Genomic DNA, 18,201 nt, shown 5'->3' with positions numbered 1-18,201 from the left:
TATTAACACAGATCCATCATTTAAAACATTGTTACACAAAATTGTGATTTCAAGTTTTCTATAAATGTATGGTATATTGTTTTAGTTGGCAACAAATGAAAAATGCAATCTTAGTAATAAGCTGTTATACAACAAAAGGCAATTGTATTAAACTAAGCTTTAGGGAAGATGGGTGAATGGTTTTATTTATTTTTTGAGGAAAGATATATTGCTTTTAAGTATTATTTGTAAGAAATTATAGCTTTTTAAAGTTACCAAGTATTTGGAATTGGGACACAAATGTTAAAGGTGTTGTTCAAATAAAATATGATATTGGAATTAAATAATGAATGCTAAATGACTTATTTTTTTCATTTTAACTTTTTTTTTTGAATTAATTTCAGAATTACAAAAAAGATGCTCTATTCACAATAGCCAAGACATGGAAACAACCTAAATATCCTCAACAGATGAATGAATAAATATGATGTGGCGCATATATACAATGGAATACTACTCATCCATAAGAAAAGAACAAAATAATGCCATTTGCCACAACACAGATGCAACTAGAGATTATCATACTAAGTGAAGTAAGTCAGAAATACAAAGACAAATACCATATGCTATCACTTATGTGTAGAATCTAAAACTTGGCACAAATGAACCTATCTACAAAACAGAAACAGACTCAAGGACATAGAGAACACACTTGTTGTTGCCTTGGAGGGATGGAGTGGGAAGTTGTGGTTAGCAGATGTAAATTATTACATATGGATAAACAAGGTCTTAGCAGAGAGAACTATACTCAGTGTCCTATGATAAACCATAATGGAAAAAAATATTAAAAAGAAAAAAAAAAAACAAATGCTAACATTTTGCAAAGACTTCTGTTACACTCTTTACACAGACTCCTTAAATACTAATATTTTACCACATTTTTTTCCTTGAATTGTTTCATAATCAGTTAAAGACATGAGGCCTCTTTACTCTTATTGACTTATTTTTATGACATTTATTGTCTTCTTTCTAATGTTACAAACAATACATGTACATTACAGACAATTAGAAATACATAAAAACATAAAGTAAGAATTAAAAATCACCCATAATCCCCATACCCAGATATAACCTTCATTTGCATTTTAATGCCTTTTCTCCCAGTGCCTACTTATTTCTTTTAGTTGAAGTATAATGGATCTACTACACTATGTTAGTTCCAGCTGCACAACATAGTGATTTAATATTTTTATATATTACAAAATGACCACCACATGTCTAGTTGCCATCTGTTATCATGCAAAGATATTACAAATCAATATTACAGAGTAATTGATTCTATTCCCCTTGTTGTGCATTTCATCTAGTGACATTTATTTTGTAACTGGAAGTTTGTACCTCTTAATGTTCCTCATCTATTTCACCATGTCACCACCCCTCTTTCCTTTCAAAGCTATTTGCTTGTTCTCTGTTTTGTTGTGTTTGTTCATTTGTTTTTTAGATTCCACATATAAATGAAATTACATGGTACTTGTCTTTCTCTGTCTGACTTATTTCACTTAGCAAAATACCTTCTAGGTTTATCCATGTTGTCACAAATGGCAGGATTTTATTCTTTTCTTTTTTTTTATGGCTGAGTAAAATTCCATCTTCTTTATAGATGGGAACATAGGTTGCTTCCATATCTTGGCTATTGTAAATAATGCTACAATGAACATAAGGGTGCATATATCTTTTCAAATTAGTGTTTTTTTACTTTAGGAAATGGAATGAAATGGAACAGAAATGGAATTCTGGATCATATGATAGTTCTAATATTAATTTTTTTGTGGGGAACTTTTTACTCTTTCCCATGGTGGCTGCATCAACTTACCTTCCTATCAACAGTGCACAAGGATTTCCTTCTACTTCCTTGCCAACACTTATTTGTTACATTTTTGATAATAGTCATTCTGACAGGAGTGAGGTAATTTTTCATTGTAGTTTTGATTTGCATTTCCCTGCAAACTCATTTTACAAGGCTCATATTGACTTCATACAAAAACCAGATGAAGACACTAGAAAAAGAGAAAATTAGAGGACAATATCTATGATGAACATAGATGCAAAAATCTTCAATAAAATATCTACTTGAAAAGGAAAAAGTAAAACTGTCACTATTTGCAGATTACATGAAACTCTATGTAAAAAATCCTTAAGATGCTACAAAAAAACTAGTAGAACTTATTAATGAATAAAATAATGTTGCAGGATACAAAGTTAAAACACAAAAATCTCTTGCATTTCTATATTTTAATAATGAACTATCATAAAGAAAAGATAAGAAAACAATCCCATTTACAATTCTAACCAAGGACGTAAAAGACCTGTGCTCAGAAAACCATAAGACATTAATGAAAGAAATTTAAAAAAAAACAAAAACAAATGGAAAGATATACTGTGCTCATGGATTGGAAGAATCAGTATTACTAAGAGGACTATACTCTCCAAGGCAATCTACAGATTCAGTGCAATCTACTCATATAGTTATAAGTTATATTTACTGAAAGCAAGGACATCCTGAAATGACCACAGAAATTCAATAAAAACCAGAAAATTAACATAATTATTAGATATGCAGACCTTATTCTACTCTGAAGGACTTGCCTCACTTGTTAAAATTGAAGTTGCTCTTTTTGCTTTTTAATTTAGATTTTCCATCAGTGTTGATGCCAATATCCCTGTAAGGTCTTCAGAATCAACAATTCTTTTCAGATTCATCTTACTGAGGGGCGGGGGATTGTGTGTGTGTGTGTGTGTGTGTGTGTTCTATACCATGCTAGTGATTTAAAGCTGCTTTAGTAATCTAAAGTAGATACAGTAAGTCCCCTATATACAAACTAGTTCCATTCCGAGAGCACGTTCATAAATCCAAATTGTTCATAAGTCCAACAACGTTAGCCTAGGTGCCCAACTAACACAATCAGCTATATAGCACTGTAATAGGCTTATATACTTTCCACACAAATAATACATAAAAATCAAACACAAAACATAAAGAAAACATTGTTAATCTTACAGTGCACTACCTTGAAAAGTACAGTAGTAAGTATGACAGCTGGCATACAGGGACTGACATCGAGTGAACAGGCAAGAAGAGTTACTGACTGGAGGAGGGAGAGGAGGTGGGAGGTGGTAGAGCTGAAGCATCATCAGCAACAGGAGACAGAGGGCAGGCTGCAGTTTCACTCACACCTGACATTGATGGCACAGGTTCTGGTTCCTTGCTGGATTCAACTCTTTCTACCCTCTTGAAAAAATGATGCAGTGATTGCTGGGCAGCAGCTCTTTTTTCTCACCATAGATGACATGGTACCACTGGACTGCATTCTCAACAGCTGCTGCAACCTTCGTGTACCATTCTACATTTGAGTCCTGTGCCTTAGAAACTAACACTGACTCCTCAAATAAAGAAAATTCCCTTGCCATTTCCTGCATCATGAATCTCTTTAGTTCCTCAGTTACTTCTTCCTATTGTCTCTCTTCATCCTTTCTCTAGGGCTCCAATTCCATCAGATCTTCATTAGTAAGCTCCTTGTGCTGCACAGCAAGGAGTTCAACGATGTCGTCCTCTTGCAGATCTAGCTCCAGCTTTTCAAGGAGGGTCACTAACTTGCTGACGACCTCTTTGGATTCCTCATCCACCTTCTCAAATCCACAAAAATTGTAAACAAATTGAGGGCAAATGTCCTTCCAAACCGCATTCATGATGACAACTCATGCCAAGCAAAGTCAATATTTTGTATGACCTTGTAGATGTTATAGTCCTTCCAAAATTGTTGCAAGTTTGTTCCTGATGTCTCACTCACCTTCACTGTGTGATGAAAAGTGTGATGTAAATAATATTTCTTGAAAGTTGCTATAACTCCCTGGTTTATAGGTTGGATGAGAGACATAGTATTCGGTAGCAGATATGCTACTTTGACGTTGGGATGAATGTCACCCATGAATGGGGGATGGCCTGGAGTAATCCCAAGCACAAAGAATGCTGAATGGGATGTCCTTCTGTAAGCAATATTTCTCTACCTCCTGGATAAAGTGGTGGAAAAAAAACAGTCCTGGAAAATGGCCTTTGTAACCCAGTCTTTGGGGTTACCCTTAGACTCTTAGGTTCTCTGAGTGATAAACTAAGAGAGGCTTCAGCTTCATATCACTAGAAGCATTGCCACCAAGCAACAAAGCTAGCTTATCCTTTGCTGCTTTATAACCTGGCACCAACTTTTCCTCCTTACTGATGTAACTTCAGTCTGGCATCCTCTTCCAGTACAGTCCTGCCTCATCCACATAAAAAACTGCTCGGTTAAATATGCACCTTCATCAATAATTCCTCAAAACATTTCAGAAAACACCCAGGGAGCTACCATAGCTGTACTTTCTGCCTCACCACTTCCTTTTATGTTGTGAAGGTTGGCTCTAGACTTGAACTGATGAAACAAGCCATTGCTGGGCTTTAAAAGATGTGCCCTATGATTCTTCACTGTGTTTCTCCTTCATGTCTTCGTAAAGGCTTTTATCTTCCTCTTGAATCAGCATTAAGCTGAACAGGACTCCACGCTGATGCTGGTCCTGCCTCCACACACTGAGAAGCCTCTCCATCTCCTCCATTACTTTTCCACGCTTCTTTGATAGTACTGTCTACATCATCGGCACAGCAGATTTCACATGTTCCATGATCTTGTCTTTGTTCTTTAGAAATGTGTCCATGGTTGAATGATTCATGTTGTGAGAATGAACACCATCTACCATCTTTTTGCCTCTCTCCACTCTCTCAATTATTTTGACTTTTGTTTCCGTCTTTATCTCTTGGTGCTTCTTAGCAGTATGAGCTAAATCACCGCTGTTTTTATGCTTGCTTCCAAACATCTTGAGCTTGAAATAAAGATACTGTGCTTCTGTACACTATACAGGACTGTACAGTAAAGTACATAAAAGCATAACCACTTGTAGAGGATGCATGCATGTGACAGTGTACACCAAACGTGAACTAACTTATGTGATTGGACATGTGAACATATGTTCACATCTTTAAAGGTACGCAACTTGAAGGTTCATATGTAGGGGACTTACAGTATAATTTTTACAAATGCAAGTTTCATGAATTGAAGCATTCAAGTTAGAACTCCTCTAGGGGAAAAAAAAAATCAGTGATTTATGAAACAAAAATTAAACCACTATTTACAGTTGAATTTCTTTCATTCTCAAATCTTTCAATATTATCAGAAGTTATAATTTTCATAATAATAGAATATGAAATTAAAAACTAAATGTATCCTCTGTATTTATAACTTTTTTAGTATTATCACATTAGAAAGCATGTTACTAAAGCTATGCTAATGCAGAAAAACTACTGGAAGTCTGTTTTTTGCTGTACTTTGTTTTTTTCTGTTTTTGCCTCCTAACTCTGAAGGCTTTCAGTTAGACCATAGATCATTTATTTTATAGTAGAACACACCTTTTCCATTATTCTCTTCAAAGCATTTTTGACTTCCTTGTTCCTCAGGCTGTATATTAGAGGATTTAGCATGGGAATGACCACTATATAGAAAACAGAAGCTATTTTATCAGTATCCAGAGAATGGCTTGATTCTGGCTGCATATACATGAAGATGATTGTACCATAAAATATAGTGATGGAAGTCAGGTGGGAAGCACAAGTAGAAAATGCCTTTTTCCTGCCTTCAGCTGACTTAATCTTTAGAATGGCAAATACAATGAATATGTAGGAGATGAGGACGATCGGAAGAGAGAAAAGAGTATTGAAAGTAGCAAGTGTGAACAGTAACAGTTCTTTGATATTTTTGTAACTGGTTTTATGACAGGCCAGACCAACCAGGGGGACATCATCACAGTAGAAGTGATTTATTATATTTGAATTACAGAAAAATAAGTGGAATGTAAGGTTGGCTTGCAGGAGTCCCACAGAAAAGCCATACAGATATGTGCTAACCACCATTTGAATACAGACCCTTCTGTTCATGACAATGGAATAGAGTAAAGGGTTACAAATGGCTACATACCTATCATAGGCCATGACTGAGAGCATATACAGTTCACAAACCACGAACGTGATAAAGCAGCACAGCTGAGTGGCACAAGCAGGGAAGGATATTCTTTTAGTTTCTTGGAGGAAGTTCACCAGAGTGTTAGGAGTGACCGAGGAGGTATAGCAAAAATCAACCAAAGCTAGGTGGCTAAGGAAAAAATACATAGCTGTGTGAAGCTGAGGACTGATACAAATTAGCATAATTAATCCAAGATTACCTTTGACACTAATTAAGTAGGTCACTAAGAAGATCCCAAAAAGAATAGCTTGAAGTTCTGGACTGTCTGTGAGTCCCAAGAGGATGAGTTCAGTCACTTCTGAATTATTGCCTTTGGCCATGAATTGTGTGTAAAAGCATATCACAGTGTCATCTCCACAACATCCATCCTGGACCATCTTCTACTTTGTGGATTAAGGACTTCACTCATGCTTATTTGATGATGACCATACTGGGAAAATAATCCTCACTGGTCCAGGGACCACCCTCAGAAGTCAATGCTGCCTGCTTCTAATTTGAAGGGATTCACTCCAGGCAGAAATTCCAATATGCTCAGTAGTCTGGATGATTGTTAAAGAGAACAGAATGTCTTGAATTAAAATGCAGGATCTCAGGTACACAAAAGTCCAGTATCATAGGTAGTATAGCATGATAATATTTCAACAATTAAGGAGATGACCACATATTTCAGAGTACTATATTAAGATGAAATATTAGACATTTCAACTCAGAAGTAAGACAGTCATGACCCTGATTAAACATTATTCTTAGTGTACTAGCCAATATAATGAAGGAAAGAGTGAAATATAGTTATGTATAAAGCATGACAGTGTATCTAGACCCATATGTTTAGTGGAAAGATAGTACTGGATTTTTTATGATTGTGATAATGTCTTTTGTTACAATGCTATGGATTGAAAATTATACCATTATCAAAGTGTAATTTCAAAGATGTGAAAACAGTTCCCATTTAAAATGTTAAACAAAAACATTTAAACATAAAGCTTAATTTAATATTGAACTTAGAAATTTTATATTGCTACATTGGCTTTATATATTCATGTTATTCATGTTTAAGTTGAATAAATTAATAGTTTCACATTATTTCTTTGAAGGATGACATTTAGGAAAGAAGTTTGTCAATTGTCTTGTCTTGATCTCATGACAATAGATTTAGAAATTATAAGTTTCACCTTCAAACTGCTGAAGAATCTGATGCATTTGTAAGTGGAATACACTGTCTGCGATCTTTTGACTCAGTGAATGTCAGACCCAGCATTCATATTCAGGCTCTTGGATACCAAGGAATCTATGCTCCTTAATTGAAGAGCTGTGGCACAGTGAATGCTCCAGCCTGCCAAGACAGGAGGTTGTGAATTCAAAACATGAATGACAGACTTTCAGTATGTAGAATACAGACTCAAAACCTGCTGCAGGAGCCATGGAAATGTTCAAATAGTAGGGAACTGTGTTTAAAGAGAAGACACAAAAAAGAAACCTTTGAGAAATGTGGGTTAAGTCAGCCCTGTGTCTCTATGATCCACAAAATGTATATTAAATCTCCTCTCTCTGGTTATTCGTAGTATCTTTCTAGTCTTTCATCATTAATCATTCAAGTGGCATATAGTACATATATATTAATATATATTAAAATGATATGCATGAGTTGCAAACTCAAAACCAACTTCTGTGTAACTGAAAATTATAAAATTATCATTACACTTATTTGAAATTATACATTCACACCTATATATCTATGTCCATCCATCTATCTAACTATCCATATCACAGTTATCTGTTGTGTATGGTAATCCTGATTTATAAATTGCTCTCTCAAGATTTTTAGTAGAGTTGAGACTAGAGCTCAGGTGTTTAGGAAGAGAGATGATATACAAGTGCCTACCATTTACTATTACCCTTTTGTGTGTTTAATATTTTAGAAAACTCCAAATTTTGTAACATTGTCCTTTAATTGACAAATAAATTGGTGAGAGCCCACACATATTTCAATGCCATTTTTGACAACAAGGTGCACGTTGTTTTCACTTGGCTATATTGCCTAATATGTTTGTTATGTTATAAGCTATACCTTAATCAGTAATGATCCACTTACCCAAGGTTTGCCCAGTATAACTGCATACAGTCCTTGCTACTGGAAAATGATTTATGCTGTTTTAGTTCTTTTGAGTATATTTATTTATATATAATACCCCTGGGATTCTATTCTTGAATTACAATTCTTTTTTAGATAACTTGAAAAAATATAACGAGGTCTCATAGGCTTAAAAAAAACAGCAGTTCATTTGAGAGTTAGTCTTTGAAGACCAAACCAGACTCCAGGCCATGTTAAATCAGTGATACAGGTATAGTTTGGGTATAGTACTATTTTCCTTAATAAAGACAATTTGTTAAATGTATAAATATGGAACAGTGTTTTATATTGTCATATTTGTTCAAGAAACTGGCAAATCAAGAAAAAAATATACTATGTATCTTTGCTTTTCACATGGGATATTTTTAAAGCAGTTGGAGAATCCTGAACTGGGGATTTTGAAGCAGTGAAGAGGCCAAACTTTTGTCCTGTAACTAGTTACATATCTAGATAATGGCTTGTTATGCAATTCTTCACCTGAGAAACAGGAAAATTGGTAAAAAATTCTTATGGAGCAGAGAATTAATTATTTCTAATGCATTTTCATTGGAAAATGAAAGAATGGGCATATATTGTTATGGTTACTTTTACATCTGAAATCTCATTCTAAGTAAAAATCTTTACAAAATTTTATTACACAGTGAACAGACACATAGAAATCCCATATTAAGAATAAGCATTCCGGTAGTTTTTTAAAAGGAAAAAATCAGACCATGAAGAAAAATCCATTTCTATTTATTCAAGTCACTTTCTTAACTTCATGAACATAAAAGCTTTGTTTCTCTTGTTGATGACTTTTTTCAGGGCACCTTTCACCTCCTTATTTCTGAGGCTGTATATTAAAGGGTTCAACATGGGAATGATCACTGTGTAGAAGACAGAGGCCATCTTATCTATGTCCAGGGAATGGTTAGAGCTTGGCTGTAAGTACATAAATATGAGCGTTCCATAGAATATGATGACTGTCAGCATGTGGGAGCCACAGGTGGAGAAAGCCTTGCGTCTTCCCTCTGCTGAGCGTGTCTTCAGGATGGCAGAGATAATGTACATGTAAGAGACAGAGACAACCAGAAGGGAAGAAGTGAACATGATACCAGCACAGGCAAAGATCCACAGCTGCTTGGAGTGAGGGTCTGAGCATGTCAGCCTGAGGAGAGGCATGTCATCACAATAGAAATGATTAATAATATTGGAATGGCAGTAGGAGAGGCGAAAGGTGAGGATGGTATGAAATAGGGCAACCAGGAAACTGTAGGTATAGGGGACAGCTACAAGCTGAATGCAGATTCCCGGGGACATTACAACCATATAGAGGAGAGGGTTGCAAATGGCCACATATCGGTCATAGGCCATGGATGCCAGTAGCAAACACTCGGCTGTCATGAAGGCCAGGAAACAGCCTAACTGAGCAGCACATGCATTGAAGGAGATAACGTTTTGTTTGTACAAGAAATTCCCAAGCATTTTGGGTGTAATGACAGAAGAGTAACAGAAATCAACCAAAGCCAGGTTGCTAAGAAAGAAGTACATTGGTGTGTGGAGTCTTGCATCTGTTCTAATGACCAGGATGATACCCAGGTTGCCTGCTGCTGTGAAGAGGTAAATGGACAAGAAAATTACAAAGAGGGGCATCTTCAGCTCCTGTTGATCTGTGAGGCCCATGAGAATAAATTCTGTCACCTGAGTGCAGTTGATCTGGGTCATGTGTCTTCAGTATGTCTGGATGAAGAGAGGAGAATTAAATCCAGTTGAATTAAATTTCAATCTTATTATGCTTAAAAGCAAGTTTTGCTTTTAACATGAAAAGGCTAACTTTAAAACTATTAGCGTAGTTGGATTCTGGGGATGGGACAAAGAGTAAATGGAGATGTTTTATGGGAAAGGCATACTTCTATCCCCAAATCAATGGTATTTATAAAATTAACTGGGTAGAATAGGATTCAGGCCACACTGACTCTTTGCTTATAGCACCTGTGCCTCATATTATTTAAAATTTAACATTATCTTTTTCAAAACTTTAAAACTATTGCTTCTATCAAAAAATCTTAACCCTCTGCAGTGACATCACTCTGATAGAATTGCCTATGTGATACAAACTCCAGCTTGCTGCAATGCTGACTGACATAACATGATCTATGCATCTATTCTATACTCATTGCTTATTGCTGAGGTGCATATCAAAGAAATGATTTCAGTGAGCCCAAACTCTTGCATCTTCCCCCACACAGAGAAGCACTAAATACCTTAGCTTAAGATATCTAGTTTTCTTTTATTAACTGTAATCTTTTGTTCCTACAATCTGCACTTTGTTGCAAAACTCCTATATATCCTAGCCTCCCCCCTTGCCTTCTTGGAGTTTTCTCAGGGTTACTTGGTATGTTGCCTCCCAGGATTGAAGTCCTCAGTATGTCCTCTGAATAAAACATAACTCTCAACTTTTAGGGTGTGATTTCTCTTTTAGTTGACATACTGAAATAAATAACAGAGGCAATCTCCTTCTTAAAAAGTAAATGTAGGCATATATCTGGAGAAAACCATAATTTGAAAAGCCATATGCACCCCAATGTTCATTGCAGCACTATTTACAATAGCCAGGACATGGAAACAACCTAAATGTCCATCAACAGATTAATGGATAAGGAAGATGTGGTACATACGTATAATGGAATATTACTCAGCCATAAAAAGAAATGAAATTGGGTCATGGAGAGATGTGGATGGACCTAGAGTCTGTCATACAGAGTGAAGTAAGTCAGAAACAGAAAAACAAATATTGTAGAGTAACACATATATATGGAATCCAGAAAAATGGTACAGATGAATTTATTTACAAAACAAAACAGAAATAGAGTCACAGATGCAGAAAAAATACTTAAGTTTTCCAAGGGGGAAAGAGGGGGAGGGATAAATTGGGAGACTGGGATTGACATAAACACACTACTGTGTATAAAATAGATAACCTAATAAGGACCTACTGTGTAGCATGGGGAACTCTACTCGATATTCTTTAATGACCCACATGGGAAAATAATCTAAAAAAGAGTGGATATATGTATATGTATAACTGATTCTCTTTCCTGTACAGCAGAAATGAACACAATATTGCAAATCAATTCTACTCCAATAAAAATTAATTTAGAAAAATAAATGTAAAATTTCCATGTGAGTTCACTTATGCTATTATATCGATGAGAAAAAATACAATAGAGTTTCTGTAATTAACAGTTTCTTTTCTAATAATAGATAACTATTGAAACATGCCGTTTCATTGAGGTTTATGCCAAGTGGTATATAGACCCTTGAATAAAATTGGGAGACCTATATTTGAATGGCTCTGCCACTCTCTGGTTACATTAATTTTAGCATGTCAAAAATTCAGTTTGTTCCTCAGTTTTCTAATCTACAAATATATAGATTAGAAATAGTGGTGCTAATTTATTTTTAAAAAGACTGTGAATATTAAAATAAAAATAAAATTATGTGCCTGAACATAGCAGACACAAATAGATTTTAAATAGAAAATATTATGTTAAAAATTGCTCTCTTGATATATTAAGAGAGAAATGTACATAGTAGTCAACATAATCACTTTTAAAATTCACTGGCAGTGGGGTAGACAGTGTTTATTTATCAGGGTAAGATACTGGACTGTGGAGATTATTGAACAAGTAAAGCACAGAAAATCCTTAACTGTTGGATGCAGATAGTATAGTTAAAGATTTATATTCAATATGCATTTTAAATGCATATTTAGACAGAGTTTTATTTTTATTTTTAGCTTCTCAAATATAGTCTCAGGAAAGAATAAATTAAAGAAAGAAATATATAGCCTACTTGATGTATTTTCAGGTATGACAGGAAATAGATGAAAATATATCAGGAGAAGGTAGATTTCTTCATAAAGCATTGACATCAAAATAAAAAAATAATTTTTAAGTGTGTATGTATGGATGATTTTACAACTTTCTGTGGGAAAAGGAGAATCTCTGCTGATATTGATCATTACATGAGATGAGTAAGTCAATAAAGTGCTTAAAAACCTAGTTAGTGGTCCCACAAATATTATTTCCATTTTGAAATAATTGAGCAAGTATTTGATTGGAAGTTTGGTTTAAAAGTCCCAGGATACCAGCTAAGGTTTCACTGTTTAGCAGCTGTAAGAACTTCAGCATCCCACTTCATCTTATCTTGAAGATAGCACATGCACATACATGTGAATTTATTTGAAAGAATATTATTTTATGATCTTTTATGATCTAACTCATGATATTTTATATTCAAATTCCACTCACATCTCTTCTGCCACAGCCAACACACAATTATCTAATTAGAATAATTCTTTTGAGGTCCTCAATTACAATATGATTTCACATGCTTCCTTACTTCTTATATGCTTTTTTCCGTGCTCATCTCTACCAGGTGAATGGTTAATAAAGTGTTGGAGAAAAACCTCTTATTTATTCTTCAAGGCCTATCAGAATCCCACCTTTCCTATAAAGAACCCCCTAATTTTCAATTCCAATGATTTCTTACCTACCAGTTTTCATTTTTGTGTTCTGGAAATGTTGTATACATAACTCATTTACACATCACCTATGATTTCCCATCTGCTTCCATAGTTCTTTTGACACATTTTAGACTCCATGGGTGGAAGCCATGACTTTTTCATTCAACCCCTAATGTAGCTACTTCTAGATGCTTGATAATGGGGACTGGAAGATTAAATTTTGTAATAATATTTCAATTTATTCCCCCTGCTCATAATTAACATTATTTATATCAAATATATTAAGGGACACAATGATGAAAATGTTAACGTGGTCACCTCTCATTCTGGGTAAAATAACTAGCTTTTGCTAAAATGAGAAGGACAGTTTTGACACAGTTTACAATGGAATCAATTAAGTGCCTGACTTGACCAAATGGTTGAATAGATTCTACCTTGGAGATCTGAATTTTTTTTTATTCCAAACTAATAAAAATATATTTTATATAATAGCACACATATACATAACTGAAATAAGATTGGAGGAAACACTCTTTATCCTTGTTTCCATAATGCCACCAAAAATGTTTTATTCTAAAATCTATTCTAGTTCATTTTTAAAATATTCATTTTTATTCCAATTTTGAAATATAGTCTTCAAAACTATACCTGAGTAGAAAGTGTTCCCATTTCTCCTCCAAGTGGATTTGGGCAGCAGCAAACTGCAGGGTTTTGTCAGTGACCTACCCCAAGGGAACTTACTTAGAGTATGATGCAAATAAAATCATCAGAAAGATTACAGTCCACACCCCATGGGAATCCCAAGGCAGGCTGGAGACCAATTAGCATTATTCTTGTGTTTTGCGGAACTTACGTCTACAGCTCTGCCTAGGATATTATTGCCCTAAGATTGCCTAGTTTTTGAGCTGCTATTATTTATTTGTTGTTTTAATTGTTTGTATGGTTGTTGTTGTTCAACAAAAGGAATTAAATCTATCCTTTGAAGAAAGATGAGAATTACCTTGTGAAATTTCTAACAACATATCTTTCAGAGAACTAAATATCTAACTCTCCCAAGAATCTGTTTCTGAACATCCTTGGCCTACTCTTTGAAGTGCTCATGAATGTTCATTTCCTCTTATAGGTTGTCTCTATTTACTATTACTTGATTTCCTTGATGACTTAAGGAGCACTCTCCCAGATAGTTTTCTTAGCCTTTCCGTGTCCATAGCGAAGGTGTGCAGAAAAAATATTGTTTTAAAACCTATTTGGAAACAATGTATCTGCTATGAACTGAGTTGTATCCTCCCCAAATTCATAAAATGAAGCCCTACAGCCACAATGTGATGGTATTTGCAGACGGTCCTTTGGGAGGTAATTAGGCTTAGATAAGGTCATGAGAATGGGGCCCTCGTGATGGAATTAGTGGCCTTATTAGGAGAGGCACTAGTTTGCTCATTCTCTCTCTCTACACAAAAATATACAGGCTCGTGTAGACACACACACACACACACACGCGCACACACACGCGCACACACACACACACACACAGTAGAGGTCATGTGAGCACACAGTGAGGTAGCATCCACCTACAGTCAAGGAAGAAAGCTCCTCCAAGGAACCAAATTGGCTTCAGTATGGTAGCTGCAGGGGAGCGGGGGTTGTTAGTATCTAACACTGTTTGTACACGATGCATTAACACATGTGGCTCACACATCCTCTTTCAACCCTTTCTTCCCTAATCCCCACTTCTTATTCACTGAGAGTCACAGAAGTTTCATATTACACATTGTGATTCTCCACAATAAATACGAGGTTGAGTCCAAAAGTATCCGCACTCTGGTTATATTAAAACTTCTGTAAATTCCACAGTGTGTGGATACTTTTACTCATCCATGGAGAAGTATTAAGGTTTTTCATGAAAAAAAATATATATGTGATTCATTGAACAGGAAAACATAGCAAATCCTTACATATCACAGCTTGACCTGATCACAATTTGTCAGTATCAATCAGGATCTACGTATTAACATGAACTATGCTTAAGATGTTACGTAATTATTCTGTGACTGTGTGGTACTTAATTTTGTTTTAAACGGCAAACATACTTAATACAGGTGGAAAAATGCTCTGGTCTCATTTATGTCTTGCTATAAAATGGCTTGATTTGTACTTGGTATGTGGATGTTGGAAAATTAACTAAGTAGAAATCTTCTATAGAAATCCATACCTACAAATAAATTAGATTGAATTCAAATGACAATAAAGAGGAGATATTAAACACAATTTGTTAGTATTGTGTTTTTATAATGTTATTTCAACATTAGTTTTATATATATCATATAAAGAAAGTTTTATCTTTCCATCTCTCAATTTTAGGAGAAAGTGTTCAGTTGACCAAAGTTTTGGGAGGGGAGAGTATTTGACTTTGAGATGCATTAAGGGAATTTGTAAGGTGAAGGAGCTGTTCTGCATGTCACCTAGAGGTTGGTTACTTGACTCTATGCATTTGTCACAAATTCATAGAACTGCATATTGCAAAGACTAAATTTTATATGTAAATTAATAAAAAGATAATTAGATTGTCAGCCAATGCCAGAAGAAAAGCACACCATGACAAATGTATGTAACTGTACTATAAATGTGTGACATAATCACACACAAGTGGGGGGATTTACTGACCCAAGTAATTTGGAAAACGGGGCTTTGATGAGACACTGTAAAATTACAGACAAAAGGAACTAAATATAAACTTTGTATTCTAGTTTATAAATTTGTTTCTCATGGGGGCTCAAGTTAATTCTGAAATTGGTGTACATGTATATTGTGGTTGAACAAAGAATTAAATGACTTTTAAGGAATAGAAACCAAGTTCCTCACTGTTGGAGAGAAGCTTTGCAGATAAGCATGAAAATGAGAAAAACATACAATTGAAGCAAAAAATTTACAGATGAGGATGCAATTGAGGCAGTGCCCCTTCCCATTCTCCCCTGGAAAATAGTCCTCTACATTGTGTTTTTCACTTGTATTGAGGGAGTTTGGGGTTTACTTCTTAGTTTTTTTCTCCCTAGATCTTCATTTGAAAGCCCAGGAGAACTTGAAAGATGGTTTCATGGCATCTCCAAAGAGAAAGTACCATTGGGACTCATTTATCTCACATTCGGTTCTGAGTTGTCACAAGAGAATGATCTGTGAGAACTTGGAAATTGAGCCTCTATAAATAAAATGAATGTGTTAATATAGTTATTTAAAACTTCTTTGTGGGATAGATTATGACAAAACTGATGACAAATGATAATCATGGAAACCTTGAATCCCAAAACACGTCATTAAAATCAGTCTCATTGCAATAACATATTTTAAATCAGACCCACGCAGCACAGCAATTTTCACAATTTCATATTTTCCCTAGAAGCATTATTAAAGAAAAGTTACACCTAACAGCTTGAAAAGAATAACCATTTTTCCAAGCAGTGTTCGCCATCTAGATCTCAAATTTTCCAAGAGACAAGGTTTCTTGGGAATTTCCTGGTGGTCCAGTGGTTAGGACTCTGGGCTCTCACTGTCAAGGGTCCAGGTTCAGTCCCTGGTGGGGAACTAAAATCCCAAAAGCCAAGTGGCGCAGCCAAAAAAAGAAAAAAAAAAAAACATGATTTAAAAAAAAAAAAAGTTTTTTTTCAATTTTAGATTTTATAATTTTTAACCAGCATAAGCCCTGGTGTACTTTACATCCTCATGAATGATACTACATTTAATAAAATTTACAGTTGGAGGAACAAGTGGACATTAATGCTGTAAGGAATGGAGGAGATTCAGGCTTGGGTCAGGAGTAGCACTGGTGAGAGATATTTCCCTTGGCAAATTAGAATTCCTACAATGCTTATAAAAAATTGAAACTCAGAAAATGACTGAACAGCATGGGACCATAGATCATATTTAGTCCTGCAGTACTCAGACAGTGCTTTGAAAGTAATCTGGTTTTGTGGAGATGACTAAAGTTATTTCTGAGTGACCTGAAGGAAGATGTTTGGAAAATGTGCTTAGAAGAACAACTGGGCAGGACTTTGTGCTCACCACCTCATTCTACCAGAGTAGTTTTAGTTATCATTGTTTATTATTATTAATAGCATCAAAAATTCTGAGCAAAATCATTTTGTAAAAAAATAAAATCATACACCTCATGCAACCCTATTGTTTACCAGTGAGAAAGCTTACATCTTAAAAGGGAAAGAATGAATTTCCAAAAGTAATTCAGTTAGTGGTTCTAGCAGAAGTCAAGTTCCTTCTTCCTGACATCCACCTCTATTCATTTGTCTTTCTTCTCCCAGAAGAAGAAGGACCCAGAATTTTGTAGCTAAGAGCAAACTAGGTCTGACTACATAGCCCAAAGAATTCTTCAGACTTTGACTTTTTCAAAGTGTTGTTTTTAAAACGTCTGAGTCCCTTTTGTGATGAGAAGAGGTGCTGGAAGTACTCAAGTACCATTCAGCAGGCTGAGAAAAGTTGATGAATGCCAAAGAAGTTTAATGTTTCAGAATACATTTATTTGAAAATGACATTTTTTTCTGGAAAATTACACAAATAATGTATTGTAAAAAATTATAGTACCATCTTAAGTTGGGTTTACTGAAAATGAAACACTGAGTCAATGATTGGTGTAAATGTGATTTATTAGGAATTGTTCCCAAGAATAGTTATTGGGTTGTATGGGAAGTGGAGCCTGGTAAGAAAGTTAGCCAAGGAAGGGTGTAGTATCCAAGTCCCATGATAACAATTTTGTTTAATTTCTGTGGAAGAGTTCTGGAGAGAGGGTAGCTCAAACTTCAGAATTGATCTGAGTGGGCAGAGGAGCTTGAATATTTACAGCTGGCCCTTGAACAACCCTTAACTCATAAATGTTAATCTGTGCATAACTTATAGTTGGCCTTCTGTATCAGGGATTCCTCTATATCCTTGGATTAAAGCAATCAGACCTTGCAGTACTAAAGTATTTACTATTGAAAAATATCCACTTGTAGGTGGACCTGTGCAGTTCAAACCTGTGTTGTCCAAGGGCCAGCTGTATACTTCTGTGCACGCCAGTCATTAGCCACGGACTATCCCCTGTGGGATGTAAATTTCCAGTACCTTCTGGTTTACCTGCCATGCAGGCATAACAGCTTGAGGAAACCTGATGCAGTTCTCCAACAAAGAAATGTAGGCACTTACTCTTAAGAATGAAAACACACCAGGAGCTGAATACAAAGATGGTAAACAGATCATCTGAGGCAATGGCTATCAAAGGGCAGTCCTGGACAGGCAGCACCAAGATAACTTGGTGTTAGTTTGCAAACTTGAGAGCTTCCCAGGTGAAATCTGAAACTGGCCACCCCTCCATGGAGGGCAGGGAGAAACAAAAGAAAGAGGCAGGCCATCTCATATTGATTGGTGGCAATTTTAATTACCAAGGGAATGTATATTTGAGACTTGGCTTGTGTGGCCATGAAATGAGTAGATCTCCACAA

The 18,201-nt window shown here is 35.4% G+C and overlaps 2 protein-coding genes across 2 annotated transcripts; both read right to left on the bottom strand.

Moving 5' to 3' along the window:
* Positions 1–5,449: 5,449 nt before the first annotated feature.
* Positions 5,450–6,409, bottom strand: LOC130849746 (olfactory receptor 5AL1-like). The gene has a single exon (XM_057728883.1). The coding sequence runs from the start codon at positions 6,398–6,400 to the stop codon at positions 5,450–5,452; it is 951 nt and encodes a 316-aa protein (XP_057584866.1). The 5' UTR covers positions 6,401–6,409.
* A 2,546-nt stretch (positions 6,410–8,955) lies between these two features.
* LOC130849561 (olfactory receptor 1044) lies at positions 8,956–9,915 on the bottom strand. Its single transcript, XM_057728540.1, has one exon. The coding sequence runs from the start codon at positions 9,913–9,915 to the stop codon at positions 8,956–8,958; it is 960 nt and encodes a 319-aa protein (XP_057584523.1).
* Positions 9,916–18,201: the final 8,286 nt, after the last annotated feature.

This window comes from Hippopotamus amphibius, chromosome 3 (assembly GCF_030028045.1).
Source record: "Hippopotamus amphibius kiboko isolate mHipAmp2 chromosome 3, mHipAmp2.hap2, whole genome shotgun sequence".
Taxonomy (NCBI): domain Eukaryota; kingdom Metazoa; phylum Chordata; class Mammalia; order Artiodactyla; family Hippopotamidae; genus Hippopotamus; species Hippopotamus amphibius.
Note: the sequence above shows the minus strand (reverse complement) of the source record. Positions and strands in the feature narration are given on the sequence as shown.

What these genes read in the sequence shown, in the direction of transcription:
- LOC130849746 (XM_057728883.1), bottom strand. Translation starts at nt 6,400, where the DNA reads ATGGCCAAAGGCAATAATTCAGAAGTGACTGAACTCATCCTCTTGGGA.
- LOC130849561 (XM_057728540.1), bottom strand. Translation starts at nt 9,915, where the DNA reads ATGACCCAGATCAACTGCACTCAGGTGACAGAATTTATTCTCATGGGC.